This window comes from Carcharodon carcharias, chromosome 10, assembly GCF_017639515.1.
Source record: "Carcharodon carcharias isolate sCarCar2 chromosome 10, sCarCar2.pri, whole genome shotgun sequence".
Taxonomy (NCBI): Eukaryota; Metazoa; Chordata; class Chondrichthyes; order Lamniformes; family Lamnidae; genus Carcharodon; species Carcharodon carcharias.
This window is the reverse complement of record NC_054476.1, coordinates 130,307,972-130,325,310: the sequence shown is the minus strand read 5'-3', so window position 1 is coordinate 130,325,310 and position 17,339 is coordinate 130,307,972. Positions and strand designations below refer to the sequence as shown.

The 17,339-nt window shown below is 41.8% G+C and overlaps 1 protein-coding gene across 1 annotated transcript in view; it reads right to left on the bottom strand.

The window, feature by feature from the left end:
• Positions 1–17,339, bottom strand: part of LOC121283179 (septin-5-like) — a 125,193-nt gene that overhangs the window by 21,515 nt on the left and 86,339 nt on the right. Inside the window, exons 9-10 of the mRNA XM_041197402.1 lie at positions 14,539–14,635; positions 11,851–12,013 (exon numbers count right to left, since the gene is read on the bottom strand). Of these exons, the coding sequence (XP_041053336.1) occupies positions 11,851–12,013; positions 14,539–14,635 (260 nt within the window). The remainder of the gene's footprint in view (positions 1–11,850; positions 12,014–14,538; positions 14,636–17,339) is intronic.

Sequence of the window (17,339 nt, the reverse complement as noted above, 5' to 3'; positions counted from 1 at the left end):
AGTTAACAATGTTAAGGCTGAGAGGTGAACTAACTGATGTGTTTAAAATGTGATAAGAATTCAAAACACAGATACAGAGAAGCTATTTCCTAGGTAGGGGAATCCAGGACAAGGGAGCACAATCTTAAAATTAGGACACTCAGGTTTGTCAACTAAAAACTCGAGGAAATATTAAACTTTCTCTCCATCAACTGAAATTATCAAGACTGAGATTGACAGATATGGATATGTACATTGGATAAATGAAGCTGAGGTACAGATCAGCTATGGTCTATTCAAATGATGGAGCAGGTTTGAGGCCAAACTTCTGATCCTATGGAAGGGTTATCTTGGTTAAAGTTAGATAGGTTACTCAACAAGGGTACACTCTCTCTATCTGTCTTTTGTTTTCAGTCATCAATAGGAGACATCAGAAGATCAAAAAATCTTTCCGGTCTCTTTCTGGTCCAGCACCTGCAAAATATCTTGGTAATGTGAAGATATTGATGTGTAATTTTCTCATTCAGCCAAAAGCAATTGGTCATGTTCTTGCATAGAATGATGAGATTCTTTCTCAGGGTCTATTTTGGCACTGAATAAAATGGATTAAATCTAGGGCAATAAAACCATTGTCCAATGATCCTGCTTTTCCATGTGATAGAATGGGTGTTAATTCTTGATCTAGATCTACCTAGTATTAATCAAGGAAGTATCTATAAACAACTAAGGGACTACAAAACTCTCTTTACAACTTTATTTGGTGGTTATTAGTGTTTTAAGACAGCCAGGCTGAGATGACTATAGGATCTTGAGTAAAACAGGTCAGAGATGACGTGATTTGAAGGGGACCCAAACTACCTCAACCTGCAACAGAACCAAAAACATTTTCAATTTAATTTAAATTCTTAATACAGATTTCAACATGATTCATTTGCTAGATCCCTAGACATTCTTTTGCATATCGCACAGTAAAACTCAAAACAGGCTGGCCTCAGTATAACTGAGACATAGGCTGACCCCAAATTTCTCTTTTCCTGGACTGAGATTGGACCAGGAATGGGCATTCTGTCCCTCTATCATTCAATGAGGTCATGACTGATCTGTATCTGAACTCCATTAAGTTGCCTTTGTTCACATTTCTTGATACCCTTATTGAACAAAAAGTCTCATTCCTAAATTTCAACTGAGCCAGCATCTACAGCCTTCTGAGAGTTCCAGGCTTTCATCATGCTGTGTGTGAAAAAAATGCTTCCCAACTGGCCTTGTTCAATTTTTAAGGTATGCCCCTTGTTCTGGTTCCCCCACCACAGGAAATGTTTTTGCTGTATCTAGACAACTGAACTTTTATTAATTCCAATACTTCAATTAGATGGGCTCCTTACTCAAGTTTATGTAACCTGTCCTCCTAACATAACTCTTTCAGCTCCGGTATCATTCTGAAAAACCTCTTCCCCCCCAACCCACAATCCCCCACTGCTCCCAAAATGGTAGGATCTTCAATATGCACAGTCCTCAAGCTCTGCCTGTGCCCAAACCATATCTTTAATATCTTCATACTTAGAAAAGTGTTAGCACGATGTGCCTCATTGTTTATATTACATTACAGGTTTACCTCTACAGGCAGCTACATCACTGTAGGCAACCCTCAGTGTCACTGGAGGCAGTTAAACCCTCCTTGCTTTGACAGTACGATGCCATGTGCATCTAACTGAAGCAGATACTATGGCTTGCATTGGGTACAAATATGACTTTTTAACTTCCTGTGTTTAGGTGACCATCACTTCTGGATAACTGCATGAACCAATCTGCCCAATTGTTCTGTTGTTGTGAAAACCACTCCACAGTATGATTGGACGATAGAGCACAAAGCCAAATGAAAGAAAGAATCCAGTAATAAACAGAACATTGGATGTATCTCCCTATCTTTTAGTAAATCTTTTACAGTAGATCTCTAATACCCTTTTAGTTTTACAGACATGAAAAGAGTCTCCCTCTGAACTATGTATTAAACACAAAAACCTAGAGCTTATAGAGATGAAGAATAATTTCTTTCAAGCAACAAAACAATTACAGTTTGCCAATAATTTCTTTCATTTTCCAAGGAGAAGCCAATGGTTTGTGTCATTAGTCCATTTAGGTTTGATTACTGATTTGATGTTACAGATGCTTCCCAGGTACATCTTTAACTCTTCATTTATATAGAGTCTGTGTCAAATACATTTTGACTGCTTAATCCTTTTAGAACCCAAAACAGTAGGAATGACCAGTCTATGTCTCTGACCCTAGCACTTAGATTCAAATGTAGCCCAATTTTTAATCTCCCTCTTCTAGTGATATTTGTGTGTACTGGCTTAGTGGTAGCACTCTTACCTCTGAGTCAGAAGGTTTTGAGTTCAAGTCCAGCTCCAAAATTTGAGCACCCAATCTAAGATGACCCTATTGTGAGGAAGTGCTGCACAATCAAAGGTGCCATCTTTCAGATGAAATATTGAAATGAAGCCCCATTTATCCTGTCAGGTGGACATAAAAGATCCCACACAATATTCAAAGAGCAGGGGAGTTATGCCTGATGTCCTGACCAATATTTATCCATCAGTCAAAACTCTCAAAACAAATGATCTCATTGCTGTTTGTGGAGCCTTGTGTAGAAATCAATTATCCCATTTCCATATATTACAACAGTGACTATGGCGGGGTTTTCTAGCCCTGCCATGGCGGGTTCCCACACAGCAGATACGGCAAGCCAGCCAAAAGTCCACTGACTTCAGTGGCACTGGTAAATCCCACCAGCGGCCGGGACCGGGAAATCATGCTCTATGCTTTCAAAATATATAATTTGCTGTAAACCATTTTGAAAATTTGTGAGGTCACGAAAGGCACTATATAAATACAGGCTCTTTCATTGCTTCTTTCTATTGTGGAACTAAATTGACTTTTAAATAGCAGACAATGCATTCAAGAGCTGAAGGCCCCTGGTGTAACCGGAGTGGGCACGGATGGAAGCTCTTTATGGATCACTCCGCTGGCTCCCTACTTGTCCTGTCACTTCCAGAATCTTCTTCCAAAAGCAGTAAAGGACATTATATTATGCTTGGTCACAAAGGCAGGTGCACTGTAACACAACACAAATAACAGGAATACACCATTTGCACCAAAGGAATGGTGGCATCTGGGATTACCTGCTTACTCCTAACATCAAGTGTTGCTATGACAACAGGGGATTGTGTAATATTTAGATATCAAAATTTGGAAAGCCTACTCAATTGATCAGTGGTTAATTCTACATATAAAAGATTTTTTTTTAAATATAAAAAATGATTAAAATATTTCTCCATCTTGGATCCAGCTGCAGCCAATCCTCACTCACTCCCATTCCACCAAAAGATCCTTTTGACAGCTTTTGGGGAGTCTACCACGATGCATGTCCGACCACAGAGCATTGGGTGAGTGGGCCAGGGGCGAATGGTCCTCCAGATGCAGTGTGCTGGCAAGTACTATATTGCGACAGATAATTCCTGCCTGACCTGGAAGCTGTTGTGTGATAATAACTGATGGCACTAGATGGTGCTGTATTCTTTTCAAAACAAAAACAGAATTACCTGGAAAAACTCAGCAGGTCTGGCAGCATCGCCGGAGAAGAAAAGAGTTGACGTTTCGAGTCCTCATGACCCTTCAACAGAACTAGGTGAATCCAAGGAAAGGGGTGAAATATAAGCTGGTTTAAGGTGGGGGTGGGGGGGGTGGGGGGGCGGCGGTTGGGTGGGGGGAGAGAAGTGGAGGGGGGGTGGTGTGGTTGTAGGGACAAGCAAGCAGTGATAGGAGCAGATAATCAAAAGATGTCACAGACAAAAGAACACAGACGTGTTGAAGTTGGTGATATTATCTAAACGAATGTGCTAATTAAGAATGGATGGTAGGGCACTCAACGTATAGCTCTAGTGGGGGTGGGGAGCATAAAAGATTTAAAAATAATGGAAATAGGTGGGAAAAGAAAAATCTATATAAATTATTGGAAAAAACAAAAGGAAGGAGGAAGAAACAGAAAGGGGGTGGGGATGGAGGAGGGAGTTCAAGATCTAAAGTTGTTGAATTCAAATTCAGTCTGGAAGGCTGTGAAGTGCCTAGTCGGAAGATGAGGTGCTGTTCCTCCAGTTTGCGTTGGGCTTCACTGGAACAATGCAGCAAGCCAAGGACAGACATGTGGGCAAGAGAGCAGGGTGGAGTGTTAAAATGGCAAGCGACAGGGAGGTTTGGGTAATTCTTCCAGACAGACCACAGGTGTTCTGCAAAGCGGTCGCCCAGTTTATGTTATGTCTCTCCAATGTAGAGGAGACTGCATTGGGAGCAACGAATGCAGTAGACTAAGTTGGGGGAAATGCAAGTGAAATGCTGCTTCACTTGGACGGTGAGGAGAGAGGAAGTGAAGGGGCAGGTGTTGCATCATTTGCGTGGGCATGGGGAGGTGCCATAGGTGGGCGTTGAGGAGTAGGGGGTGATGGAGGAGTGGACCAGGGTGTCCCGGAGGGAATGATCCCTACGGAATGTCGCTGGTGGGGGGGTGAAGGGAAGATGTGTTTGGTGGTGGCTTCATGCTGGAGTTGGCGGAAATGGCGGAGGATGATCCTTTGAATGCGGAGGCTGGTGGGGTGATAAGTGAGGACAAGGGGGACCCTATCATGTTTCTGGGAGGGAGGAGAAGGCATGAGGGCAGATGCGCGGGAGATGGGCCAGACACGGTTGAGCGCCCTGTCAACGACTGTGGGTGGAAAACCTTGGTTAAGGAAGAAGGAGGACATGTCAGAGGAACTGCTTTTGAAGGTAGCATCATCAGAACAGATGTGACGGAGGCGAAGGAACTGAGAGAATGGGATGGAGTCCTTACAGGAAGCGGGGTGTGAGGAGCTGTAGTCGAGGTAGCTGTGGGAGTTGGTAGGCTTGTAATGGATATTGGTGGATAGTCTCTCACCAGAGATTGAGACAGAGAGGTCAAGGAAGGGAAGGGAAGTGTCAGAGATGGACCACGTGAAAATGATGGAGGGGTGGAGATTGGAAGCAAAATTAATAAATTTTTCCAAGTCCCGACGAGAGCATGAAGCAGCACCGAAGTAATCATTGATGTATTGGAGAAAGAGTTGTGGAAGGGGGCCGGAGTAGGACTGTATTCTTTTGTTCACGCTCCCCTTTCAATCTCTCAGTAGTTCGAGAGCATCCAAGACAATGTACTTCAAATGCCCATTTGACTTTTTGCTATTTTAGTATTGTGCAAAGATCTTCACCCTTTTTTTCTATTCATGTTCATAAAGTGTTCTGTTATCCTGATTAACTGAAACATTGAAACCCACAGTTTGAGTCTGTGATCACTCTATCTTATGCTCATCGTTTTTCTTTCCCTTCACCCAGCTATATTTTAAGGACAGAATGAAACTAGCAAACTTTCTAAGCCAGTGTACTATCGAGAGGGGGGATTGTGGGATCTTCAATATTGACTCAAGTCTGGACCAATCTATTTTCTATTAACACGTTTCAGTCAAAATCCTCTGGTTTCACTTTTCAATCCTGTTGCATTGGTATTTCCCAAACTAATTTCAACGATGCATTTCTTGTTTGATGGCAGGCAGATGTCTTGTGAAATGTTCTTATTGTCCACTGAGCTGTTATTTTTCATTGTGATACTTTACATTGGATATACATGATCTCTGGAATTCTTTGTTCAGGTTTGATTTGGAGTCTGGAGTAAATTGCCTCCCTTGTAGTCATGGTCCTCTGTTTGTATTTCTGCACTAATTTCCCAATGATCTCCAGATCCTGTGTGTGAGAAAGCTTTCCTTCATGTGCAAGGTTTGGTCTTATCTTACAATTCATGGGTAACTTGATAGGTGATAGACAATATTCTAATACTGTGCCCTCATGAAGCAGAAGACAGTTGCACACACCTCAATGCAGTGTTTTGCTCTTTTTGGTCTTGTTTCTGAATGTGCAGTGATTTCCCCATGAATCCACTGGGTTAGTTGATGTGAGGACCAGAGGTAAATGTGTCCGTGCTCCACTGTCCTGTGTAACTGTTGGAATTACAATCGACTATGTACTGTTATCTGAACAGATTTCACCAGCGTTGTGAATATTGATCTCAATATCATAGCCCTGCTTGTTCGATCAGGGGAATGATCTGTGCCTATAACCTATCCTTGTCTGCCCAATGTAAACACAATAACTCATGTAACTAGGCAGAGATTCAGTGGTTTAGTCTGTTGTCTAGGTTTGTACAAACTGCGTGATATGCATGTTGACACTATTTGCATAATGTCCTGAGTCAGTTTTGACCTATAATTTGTCAGTCAACATATTTTGATTGTAAACATTAATCATTTATCAGCTAAACTCTGATTTACTATTTATATAGTCACTATTACTATCTTCCTCTGTTGACTTTTTGGATCACTTTACAGTAGCAGCTGATGGTCACAACACTGAAAATCATAATGTAACCAGGCAGCATGGTAGGCTAGTACTGTATCCTTATTCTTTATCTCTGAATCCTGACCAAATAAAAGCCTGTTAAACTTTATTAAAGAAATAACTTGTATTTGTAGCACATCCTCAGGATATTCCAAAGCTCTTTATGGCCAATTAATTCATTTTGTAATGTATTTACTGTTGTCAGCAGGGCAAACAAGGCAGCTAATCTGTGCATAGCAAGATCCCAATGAATGATCAGATTAATCTATCATTGCTTGAGGAGGAATCTTACCAGAACTTCAGGAAACACCCTGTTCCCCTGAAAATAGTGCTTTCAGATTGTTTACATCAATCTGAGGAAGGCAGTGCCTCCATTTAACACCTGGCCCAGAAGTTCACTGGATCAATTAAGAAATCAGTCTACTCTGGACCCAAACTGATAGGCAAACTTTATATTCAACAAGTGAGATATCTCCTTTAAAATCCAGTGGAATGTTGGTTGGATAGGGGTCTCTCCCATTTATATAACACTACTTCATGTTCTGAGGGCATCCCAAAGTGTTTTGCAACAAATGTCAGTGACTGTTAATAGGACAATGGGGCAATCATTTCATGCATAGCAAGATCCCACAATCAGCAAGTCAGAAAATAACCAGATAATATTGAGTTCAGCAACTTTAGATCATGAACTCTTTCCTCCATCCCCTTTCTGATCCCCCTTTTTTCCAATAATTTATATAGATTTTTCTTTTCCCACCTATTTCCATTATTTTTAAATGTATTTCCATCCATTGTTTTATCTCTACCTTTTAGCCTATTTCAATCCCTTCCCCCACCCCAACCCCCACCAGGGCTATCTGTACCTTGCTTGTCCTGCTTTCTACCCTTAATGTCACTTATTAGCGCTTTTCTTAGCTAATATCACCACCGTCAACACCTCTTTGTCCTTTTGTCTATGACATCTTTTGGCAATCTCCACCTATCACTGCCCCTTTATCCAGCTCTACCTGTCCCACCCCGCCTTAAACCAGCTTATATTTCACCTCTCTTCTATTTTTCCTTAGTTCTGTTGAAGAGTTGTACGAACTCGAAACGTTAACTGTGTTTCTCTCCGCAGATGCTGCCAGACCTGCTGAGTTTTTCCAGGTATTTTTATTTTTGTTTTTGTTTTTGTTTTGGATTTCCAGCATCTGCAGTTTTTTGCTTTTACCAGATAATCTGTGCTTGGTAGTGCACTGCTTCTCTATCCCTTCCTCGGGAAAACTCAGAGTCTGTTTGACTTTTTGCAAAGTAACAACTTGCCTTGATTGAAGGCATGTGGCATTTTTCCTTGGGCAATGTTTCAACTGTTGTGGTGCCTGTGAGAACTTGACTTGATGTCAGGGATGAGGCCCTGTGAAGCAGCCTTGTTTCAGTCATGCCATTCCTAGTAGTGGAATTACAGTGGTTATCTTAATAAAGCTGACTACATGCTGAGGTAGACTTTTACTTGCTGAAGGTATCGTAGGGAGGAGACTGGAAAAAGACTCTGCTGGGGTGGGAGGGGGTATTTGGAGAGTGTGGAGATGTTCTTCATTTTTTGAGAAGAATGCTGGAACAGGAGGTCAGTTCTGTGCTTTGGTCTATTTCCTTTTGGACTTGAATCAACACTTGGTCAGAAATTTGGTCATTTAATGAGAACCAGCATTGGTCAATATTGAGCTGAAATGAATAGGCAGGTTGGACTGATTTGTAACCATTGTGGGAGCAGAGACAGTAACAGTGACAACATCAACTTGCATTTGTAGAAAACCTTTAACAAGGAGGAACATCCCGAGATACTTTACAGAGGTAAAACGGAAAGAAAGGGGCACTTGGTCAAAGGAGAGTTGACCAAAAGTTTAGTCGAATAATAGTTTTAAGAGGAAGTGATCAGGTGGAGAGATAGTGGTATTTAAGGAGATAGTGCCAGAGCTTGGTGTTAGACATGGTCATCAACATAGGGTTGGAGGGTGAGGGCATGTTGGGGGGAGGGGGTGAGGGGGGTGGTGGCGGTGCTGTGGCAGAAATGCACATGACATTCAACATCAAAGTTAGAGGAACAGAAATTTCAGAGATAGGGACGGAGTTGAGGCAATGGCGGGATTTAAGCATAAGGATAAGAATTTTAAATGAGGCACTGGAGGACCGGGACACAGCAAAAAAAGTACAGCACTGGGGTGAGGGAAATTAGCTACAGGCTGCAAGAGTTTTGTATGAAGCGAAATTTATGGAGGATGGAGGTTGAGAGACTATTAGAATATTTAGGTCCAGGGCTGATTAAGGCACAGATGAAGTTTTCAGTGCCTGATAAAGCTGAGGTAGAGGCAGAAGTGGGGAGCCGGTGGCATGGAGATAACATCACTGGACTAGTAACCCAGAGTTCCAAGCTAACTCTTTGAGGACATGGGTTCAATCCCACCACGACAGGTGGAATTTAAATTCAATGAATAGTTATGGAATATAAAGCTAGCCTCAGTGATGGTGACCATGAAACATTCATTGATTGTTGTAAAACCCATCTGGTTCACTAATGCTTTTTAGGGAAGGAAGTCTGCTGTCCTTACCTGGTCTGGCCTACATGTGACTTCAGACCCACAGCAATGTGGTCGACTCTTAACTGTCCTCTGAAATGGCCGAGCAAGCCACTCATTTCAAGGGAAATTAGGGATGGGCAACAACTGTTGGCCTTGCCAGCAATGCTTGCATCCCGTGAAAGAATAAAGAAAAAAAGGGTGAGTAATGTTATCAAAATGGAGCAGTTTTACTGAGAAACTATGAGGTTGGACTTTGCTGGGGCGGGTCACTGATCACCAACAGTTGTTTCACCTGAGACAGCAGGGGGGGGGGAGCGTGAAGGGGTGCAAAGAACAGCTTATTTCTCCTTATTTCTTAAATCTCAAAGTAAAATCAGGAGGAACACATGAAGGAGAAGAAGGAATGTAACCAGGAGCTTGTAGATGAAGGAATGTAACCAGGAGCTTGTAGATGAAGGAACGTACAGGAGATTGTAAATGAGGGGAGGTAACCAGGAGATTGTAGATGAAGGGAGGTAACCAGGAGATTGTAGATGAAGGGAGGTAACCAGGAGATTGTAGATGAAGGGAGGTAACCAGGAGATTGTAGATGAAGGGAGGTAACCAGGAGATTGTAGATGAAGGGAGGTAACCAGGAGATTGTAGATGAAGGGATGTAACCAGGAGATTGTAGATGAAGGGATGTAACCAGGAGATTGTAGATGAAGGGATGTAACCAGGAGATTGTAGATGAAGGGATGTAACCAGGAGATTGTAGATGAAGGGATGTAACCAAGAGACTGTAGATGAAGGGATGTAACCAGGAGATTGTAGATGAAGGGATGTAACCAGGAGATTGTAGATGAAGGGATGTAACCAGGAGGTTGTAGATGAAGGAATGTACCAGGAGTTGTAGCTGAAGGGATGTGCAGGAGGTTGTAGATGGCCTTGATGTTTTTCTGCAATAAAGGTGTTAAACAAAAACAAGTTGTCTCTACCATTGCCGCCTCTGCACCCACATGGGTCACGAATAACTCCTCTAGTAGGTTCAGTCTTCAACTCAATATTGACCAGTGTTGGTTCTCATCAATTTATTTTAATAACTCATGGCCTTTGTGGCCAGGTAATCTTCACCCACTTTGCTCTATTCAACCACCCATTGGGCCAGGCCTTGTATTACTCATTCTCGACAGCAGACTTCTTTTCTTTCTTGCTGAAGAGAAAGCGTGCAGTTTCTGTTCCTTAGGTATTTGTCAGAAAACAGATTAGAGCTTTGACTGTAGTCTGAGGGTTTGTGGAGAGATAACAGCTGAGGACCTCTCCAACAGTCTGAGAGCCTACAGAGAAAGATTTCCTTCAAACTCTTATTGAGATTGTCTAAATTTATTTTATATTTTCAGATGACAAAGTTCTATCATTTCTTTTTTATTCATGCCATCTTGAGGGTTATTTCACTTTTGACTATCCCTTGATTCGATCACATTGTTTAACATCATCTCTGTTGCCAAGTATCATGGATTCTTCCCACTGTCATGTTTCAGAATTTTTGGGCCATTTTTTCACTGAAAGGATTTGAAAAACAAATCTTTTAATGTTTTCTTTTTGGCAAAGTACATTCTTAAAAGTTTAAAAAAGGGCATTTAGGCTAAACAGTAGTTATTTCACCAGTCTAAATAAGAAGCAATTTGTTAACTTGCCTGAGTAATTAAAAATATCTCAAACCCAATGTGCTGGAAACTCCTTTAATTCCTATTCATCGGTGGAAAAGAAATTGTATATAATGTATATACATTAATATATACAGAGAGAGAGAGAAAGGGAGAGAAAAAAAATTTTTAAACCAGGAAAGCTGGCACGGAAGATAAGGCTTTTAAATAGAATATTGCAATAGCTTTAGAAAAGTTTGGAAAGTCAGGTATACTAGAGGAACAATTAAAGTTTAGATTAAGTAAGCTGACCCACCAATATGGGAATGTAGGGAGTGTTCTTCACTTTGTATTATTACACATCGATATATTGTAGTCAATAGTTCCAACTTTAACAGTATGACACATAAAATCAGTGGTTAGAAAATATAACACACAGAATGTCAGCTCAGATCAGTGTCTAGCATTCCCATGTCAGATAGATTATGGCAAATTCCTTCTGCTCAGCCTAAACAACATGCTTTATCCCAGACTTTCAACTGCATAGTGTGATATTTTTCCATTTCCCACACCAGCTGTCCTGTCACTGTTTGAGTGAGATTGGCAATTTACTCATTTCACACATCAGCATTACAGTCATTAGATAAAGGGTTTATATCCTAGTACATTCAGCTGGATTACAATTCAGGCCCTAGAGATGAGCAGTGAATTTCTAATCTATACACCACCCAACCACCCTTTCAGTAGCATTCCAAAAGGATGGTGGCCAATGTCTAGTCATGTCAGCATAGTGTCAAAACAAGAAGTTAGGTATCACAAAAACAGCAAAAAAAAAAAAAATCTAGGTATTTAGTTGATTGGTTCTCAGGATATGGGCAGCACCAGAAAGTCAGCCTTTATTGGTCCAGTCCATTATGCGTCACTCACAAATATCTGGCTGGACTTATGTGTAGGCCAGGCAGGTGTGACAAATTCTCTTTCCTGAAGGACAGGAATGAACCTGGTTTTTAATAACAATCAAGCAGCTTTCATAGTATTCTTTTCTGATGTTAGCCAACAAATGATCAGATTATTGGATTCAGTTTCACATCTTGTCATGGTGTGATTATGAATTCGATATCTCTATAGTTACCAGTCCAGTATCATAACCAATATACTATCATACGCACATGTGATGTGTATTTTGGCCACACTGTACTAACTCATTGCAACTAGGTAAAAGTGAATGCACTTACTTCCTATTTCGTTCTTTCACCACCATCCTGGTCATGCTCTGGATGCATTGTGCTCGGTAATTTTCATAATGCACATCACGTGTCACATCTTTCAGGTCCTGCATATGTGTTCGGATCAACATGTTTCGTAACCTCACAAAGTCACAGTGCACTGGATTCTCCACTGCAAAGAGTCGGAGGATAGAAAAAATGAAGTAGCTATGGTTATTATATTATCAGGAAACTCTGGATGCTCCAAAGCACTGTGCATACTTGAATTACTTTGACGTCCACTTGCTTTTTATTAAGTTGGTGAATGCATTGCTAATTTGCATTCAGCAGGGCCCCACAAAGAACAATGAAACAAACAACTTGGTTTTCATGAGAGAAGAACATTGGTCAAGACATCAGGAGCTGTCTCTGCTGTTCTTTGAATAGTGCTATAGATCCTTTAATATCCATCCAAACAGTTTTGCATCTCATCCAAAGGCCAACACTTCCAACAAAGCTGTGCTCTTGCGTGTAGTGTCAGACCAGGTTGTATGCTCAAGCACTGGAGTTGAGCTAGAGCCCACAACATTGCCACTCAGAGGCAAGAATATTATCAAAGGTGCTTCAAAAAGATTAGACATCCATCAAAACCAAGTTACCAAAATGGGCCTTTTCATCATTGAGATAGTTTAGATGAAAAATATGCACTTTGGTCTGATTTTTGCCTAGATGAGTGGAGGCTTACCCTTTTATAGCATGTTGGCAGAACAGTGCAGTGCTTTGGCCCATAGCATTGCTCACAAGGAGTGTGGTCTTTTGAGTATGATGTTTAGCTGATAAGATGGAGTGAGCTATATTTAACTTGGCCCCTCTAAGGCCACTGCTTAGTAACTCTTTGTGAAGAAGTGGCCTAAAAAGTTATACTTTAGCTGGGGTTAGATTAGTAAATTAATGGCTATTTGTAAACCCCTAGCTCCTTGTCCTGGAGAAAGGTCCAGATGATAAATGTGAAACCATCAGAAAATGACTGTTACAGATGCAAAACAATAAAAAAGAAAAACCAAAGACCAAAAATCAAAGACCAAAATCAGACCACAGCTCATTTGAAATGAGACAGAGGTGTGCTGGTCACAAGCACAAGTATTAGAGACTGGATTCTCCAGTTCACTTCAGAGATTTCGGAGCTCAAATGCAGTCAACGTGCAAATCAGTTGGATCATTTTATGTAATGAGGAAATCAAACACACATCTTGAGGGCAGAATGGAAAATGTAAAGAATGGACTCTAGTTATGGGCTTGAACAAATAAAGAGCAAAAACAATCACATAAGAAAATAAAAATGTTTTTTATGTAGATGGGAGGATAAATGCTTGTTATGTTATATATGAGATACTCCTGGTACCCGCAATCCACCCCATGAGACATCAAATTTGTGCTCATCAATTGGCCAACTAGTGATTATCTTTGGAGATAAGGAGCTAGGTAAACAGGGATTAAGGTGACTCTAAGATGATATGCCCGTTGGCAGAGGCCAATCATCTGTGGTCAGTTAGTAATCTGATACCTGAATCAGGCAGATCCAAGGATGATTGATGATTTTCTAGCTGGCCTGCATCAGCAATGAAACTGGGAGAACTAGCTCGTCAGTAGGGGCTGGGATTGTTCCCATCAGGTGTAAGCTTGCAAGGTAATGTTCTCGAGGCTGAGATAGATCCAATTTAGAAGCAGTTCAGTTAAGTTGTACTTTTAGCAAGTAAAATTCTAAATTCATACTTGACAGTGGGGGAGGGCAGAAAGCCATAACCTTGGATTTGCAATCTTGTTCCAAACTCTCTGGATTGGGAGCTGAAAGGATGTGTACCCAGCGACTGGGGGAGGAGGAGAGTGTGTGCATTTATATTAGGTAATCAGAAACTCTGCAGGAGGGTATCAATTAATAGTTTGGCGCTCAAGCATGGTGTGTTAGACACCACGCTGACCAAAATAAAAGTACCCACTTTCGAACTAATATAGATGTTTATGACACAGAAGGCAGCCATTTGGTCATCATGGTCTGTGCTGCCCAGAAAACAATTTTCAGCCTAATTCCACTTTCCAGCTCTTCATCTAAAGCCTTGCGGATTACAGCACTTCAAACACATACCTCATTATTTTTTAAAAATACGATGAAAAATATGCCTCTACCACCCTTTCAGGCAGTGAACTCCAGACACCCATCACCCTCTGGGTGAAAACATTTATCCTCAAATCCTCCCTTATCCTATTACTTTAAATCTCTGTCCCCTGATTTTTGACCTCCCCACTAAGGGGAATCATGTTTTTCCTATCTACACTATCTAGGCTTCTTATAATTTCAATACAGTCTACTTTTTCAGTCTTCAGTTTATTTTTTTTTTATTAAGCCACTATTTTACAAAACCAGATATTTAACAAGGTTTTCACAAACATTGTTTTGAAACTTTGAACTGTTGAAATGGTGCTGGTCCAGGTAAATATCCCTGTCTTTTTCCTTTAACCCGAGGTGCAAGACAAAGCCCTGGATTTTCCGGTCCTGCCAGTCATGGGAATTGTCATGGGCAGGATGGAAAATTTGACAAACCAGCAAAAGGTCCATTGACTTCAGGTGGGAATTTCTGGTCATCCAGCGGGCAGACCAGAAAAATCTCAGAATTTAGATTCAACAACCATTTTTAAAGAACGATTAACAATGTGTGTTACCTTCTACAATACCCCAGGGATACAGTCGCCCCCGAATTCTCCTTCCTTTGGCTTCAACCACAGTGTTGCTACCGATCACAGTGAATGGGATACTGTCCTGCAATCGAAAATTAAAGACCAGATGAAAACAAAACAATTGAAACAACTGAGCATCTTCAGTGCTGAGTACTGAGCAGCACTGTCTAGAATTGAGTCTTAGATGGAGATTAATGAACATTGCACAAAAAGCATTCAGAAACTATACCTGTTACATGTTCCAATTGTATTTTTTTTAACATTCATTCATGGGATGTGAGCATCACTGGTTAGGCTAGCATTTGTTGTCTGTAGTAATTATGGTTTTATTTAGTGTGTAATGTACCTTTAAGAATAATACTTATTAGGAGAGATCACATGATCTGTAGTAACCAATAGGAGAGTACCACAGCTGTCAATGTAGAATTAGAGTTGGAGTTGAAAGCACACGTGTAGTTGCCGCTGAGTAAATAAACTTAATGTTTCCACCCAAGAAGTGTCTGCAGATCAACTCTATCACTAATAGTACAACTTGGTCACCCTACAACAATGAGGATAAAACAGGATTGAACAGAAAAAATCAAGTTAAAAAGAAATCTTGCCCAGTGATTGTAAGTCGCAAACTCCGTTAGAATTGAAGAAGTTATCCTCTCTCAAAATGCCACATTTTGGGAGAATTGATCCTTTTGAATCTGCCACAGACAATTGGTGTCAATACATAGAACATCTCATGTCCTTTTTTGAAGTGAGAGAGATTACGGGAGAAGAGAAGACGCGAGCGGGAAACTTCAGCTGAAAGAGGCATGAAAAAGCGAGACTCTGCCGAGAAACGGGAAACCACCCTGGCTAGCCAAAGAATAAAGAAAAATAACTTAGCAGCGAAATCGAAGAATAATTTTAATAGAGGTGGGAACAAGCAGTCTTTTAGTAATTAGCAGTTTAAAAAAATCGAATGCTACTATTGTCATAGAAATGGCATATGAAGAGGCAATTCAAGGAAAGATTCAAGCAGGCTTGCAAACAAAAAAAGAAACCCAATGAAATCTACATATCAAGGACGCTCACCACAGCGGAAAAGAGATACTTGCAGATAGAAAAAGGCCTGTCCATCATTTTTGGAGTCAAGAAATGTCACCAGTACGTACACGGCCATCATTTTACAATGGCTTCAGACCACAAACCATTGCTAGGATTGGTTAATGAGGACAAGGCTATACCACCCATAGCCTCAGCAAGAATATAATGATGGGCCTTAATTCTGGCAACATACGCATACACTTTCATACATAGGCCTGGCAATCAAATTGCAAACGCCAATACCCTTAGTTGTTTGCCTTTACAAGAAAATGATGAGCATGTCTCAGTTCCACAGGAACTTGATTTACTGTTAAATTTCTTAGATTCCTCGCTGGTATGTGCTCGACAGATCAGGGACTGGACAAGTCAGGGCCCAGTCTTATCTCAGGTACTAAGAACAAGTGCTTCATGGTTGGTCACTGGAGCCCATAACTGATGAAATGCAACCGTACTTCAACAGAAGACATGAAATAACCAGCCAGGATGGCATCTCATTGTGGGGAACACAAGTGATTGTTCCTCCAGAGGGAAGGGAGCCACTTTTAATTGGACTACACAATGCTCATCCAGGAATTTCCCAAATGAAGACCATAACACACAGCTATCTATGGTGGCCTGGGATGGATGGTGAATTAGAGAGTTTAGTAAAGCACTGTGGGAGTAACCAGGTAGATACTGGGTGTGGTTAGACATTGACTACATTGGACTTTCCTGGGAACAATGTTTCTGCTCATTGTCAATGCCCATTCAAAATGGTTGGATGTATATGAGATGCAGTCACCAATGTCGGCTGCTACAATTGAGGAACCATATCAGAGTTTTGCCATTCATGGACTACTAGAAGTAGTCATTTCTGATAACAGCACAGCATTTACAAGTGCTGAATTTCAATGGTTTATCAGCCTCAATGGTATCGCTCATGTGAAAACTGCAACGTACCATCCTTCCTCAAATGGACTCACCAAAAGGGCAGTTCAGACATTCAAGGCAGGTATGAAAAAGCTAACTGGCGATTCCTTGGAGACCAAGCTAGCGTGCTTTCTTATTCATTACAGGAGTCCTGAGATTAGATTTAAATGGAGCTAAAATATTAGGCAGATAACCTATTAAAATATCCAAATATGCAACGTGCCTCTAAGGAACTGCCGTGCCACACCCCGGCCAATACTGAACCGTGCCACACCCTGGCAGATACTGAGCCGTGCCACACCCCGGCCGATACTGAACCGTGCCACACCCTGGCAGATACTGAGCCGTGCCACACCCCGGCCAATACTGAACCGTGACACACCCCGGCTGATACCGAACCGTGCCACACCCCGGCCGATACCGAAACGTGCCACATCCCAGCCGATACCAAACCGTGCTACACCCCAGCCGATACCGAACCGTGCCACACCCCGGCCCATACAGCACCGTGCCACACCCCGGCCGATACTGAGCCGTGCCACACCTCGGCCGATACTGAGCCGTGCCACACCTCGGCCGATACTGAACTGTGCCACACCCCGGCCGATGCTGAACCGTGCCACACCCCGGCCGATGCTGAGCCGTGCCACACCCCGGCCGATGCTGAGCCATGCCACACCCCGGCCGATGCTGAGCCGTGCCACACCCCGGCTGATACTGAGCCGTGCCACACCCCGGCCGATACTGAGCCGTGCCACACCCCGGCCGATACCGAAACGTGCCACATCCCAGCCGATACC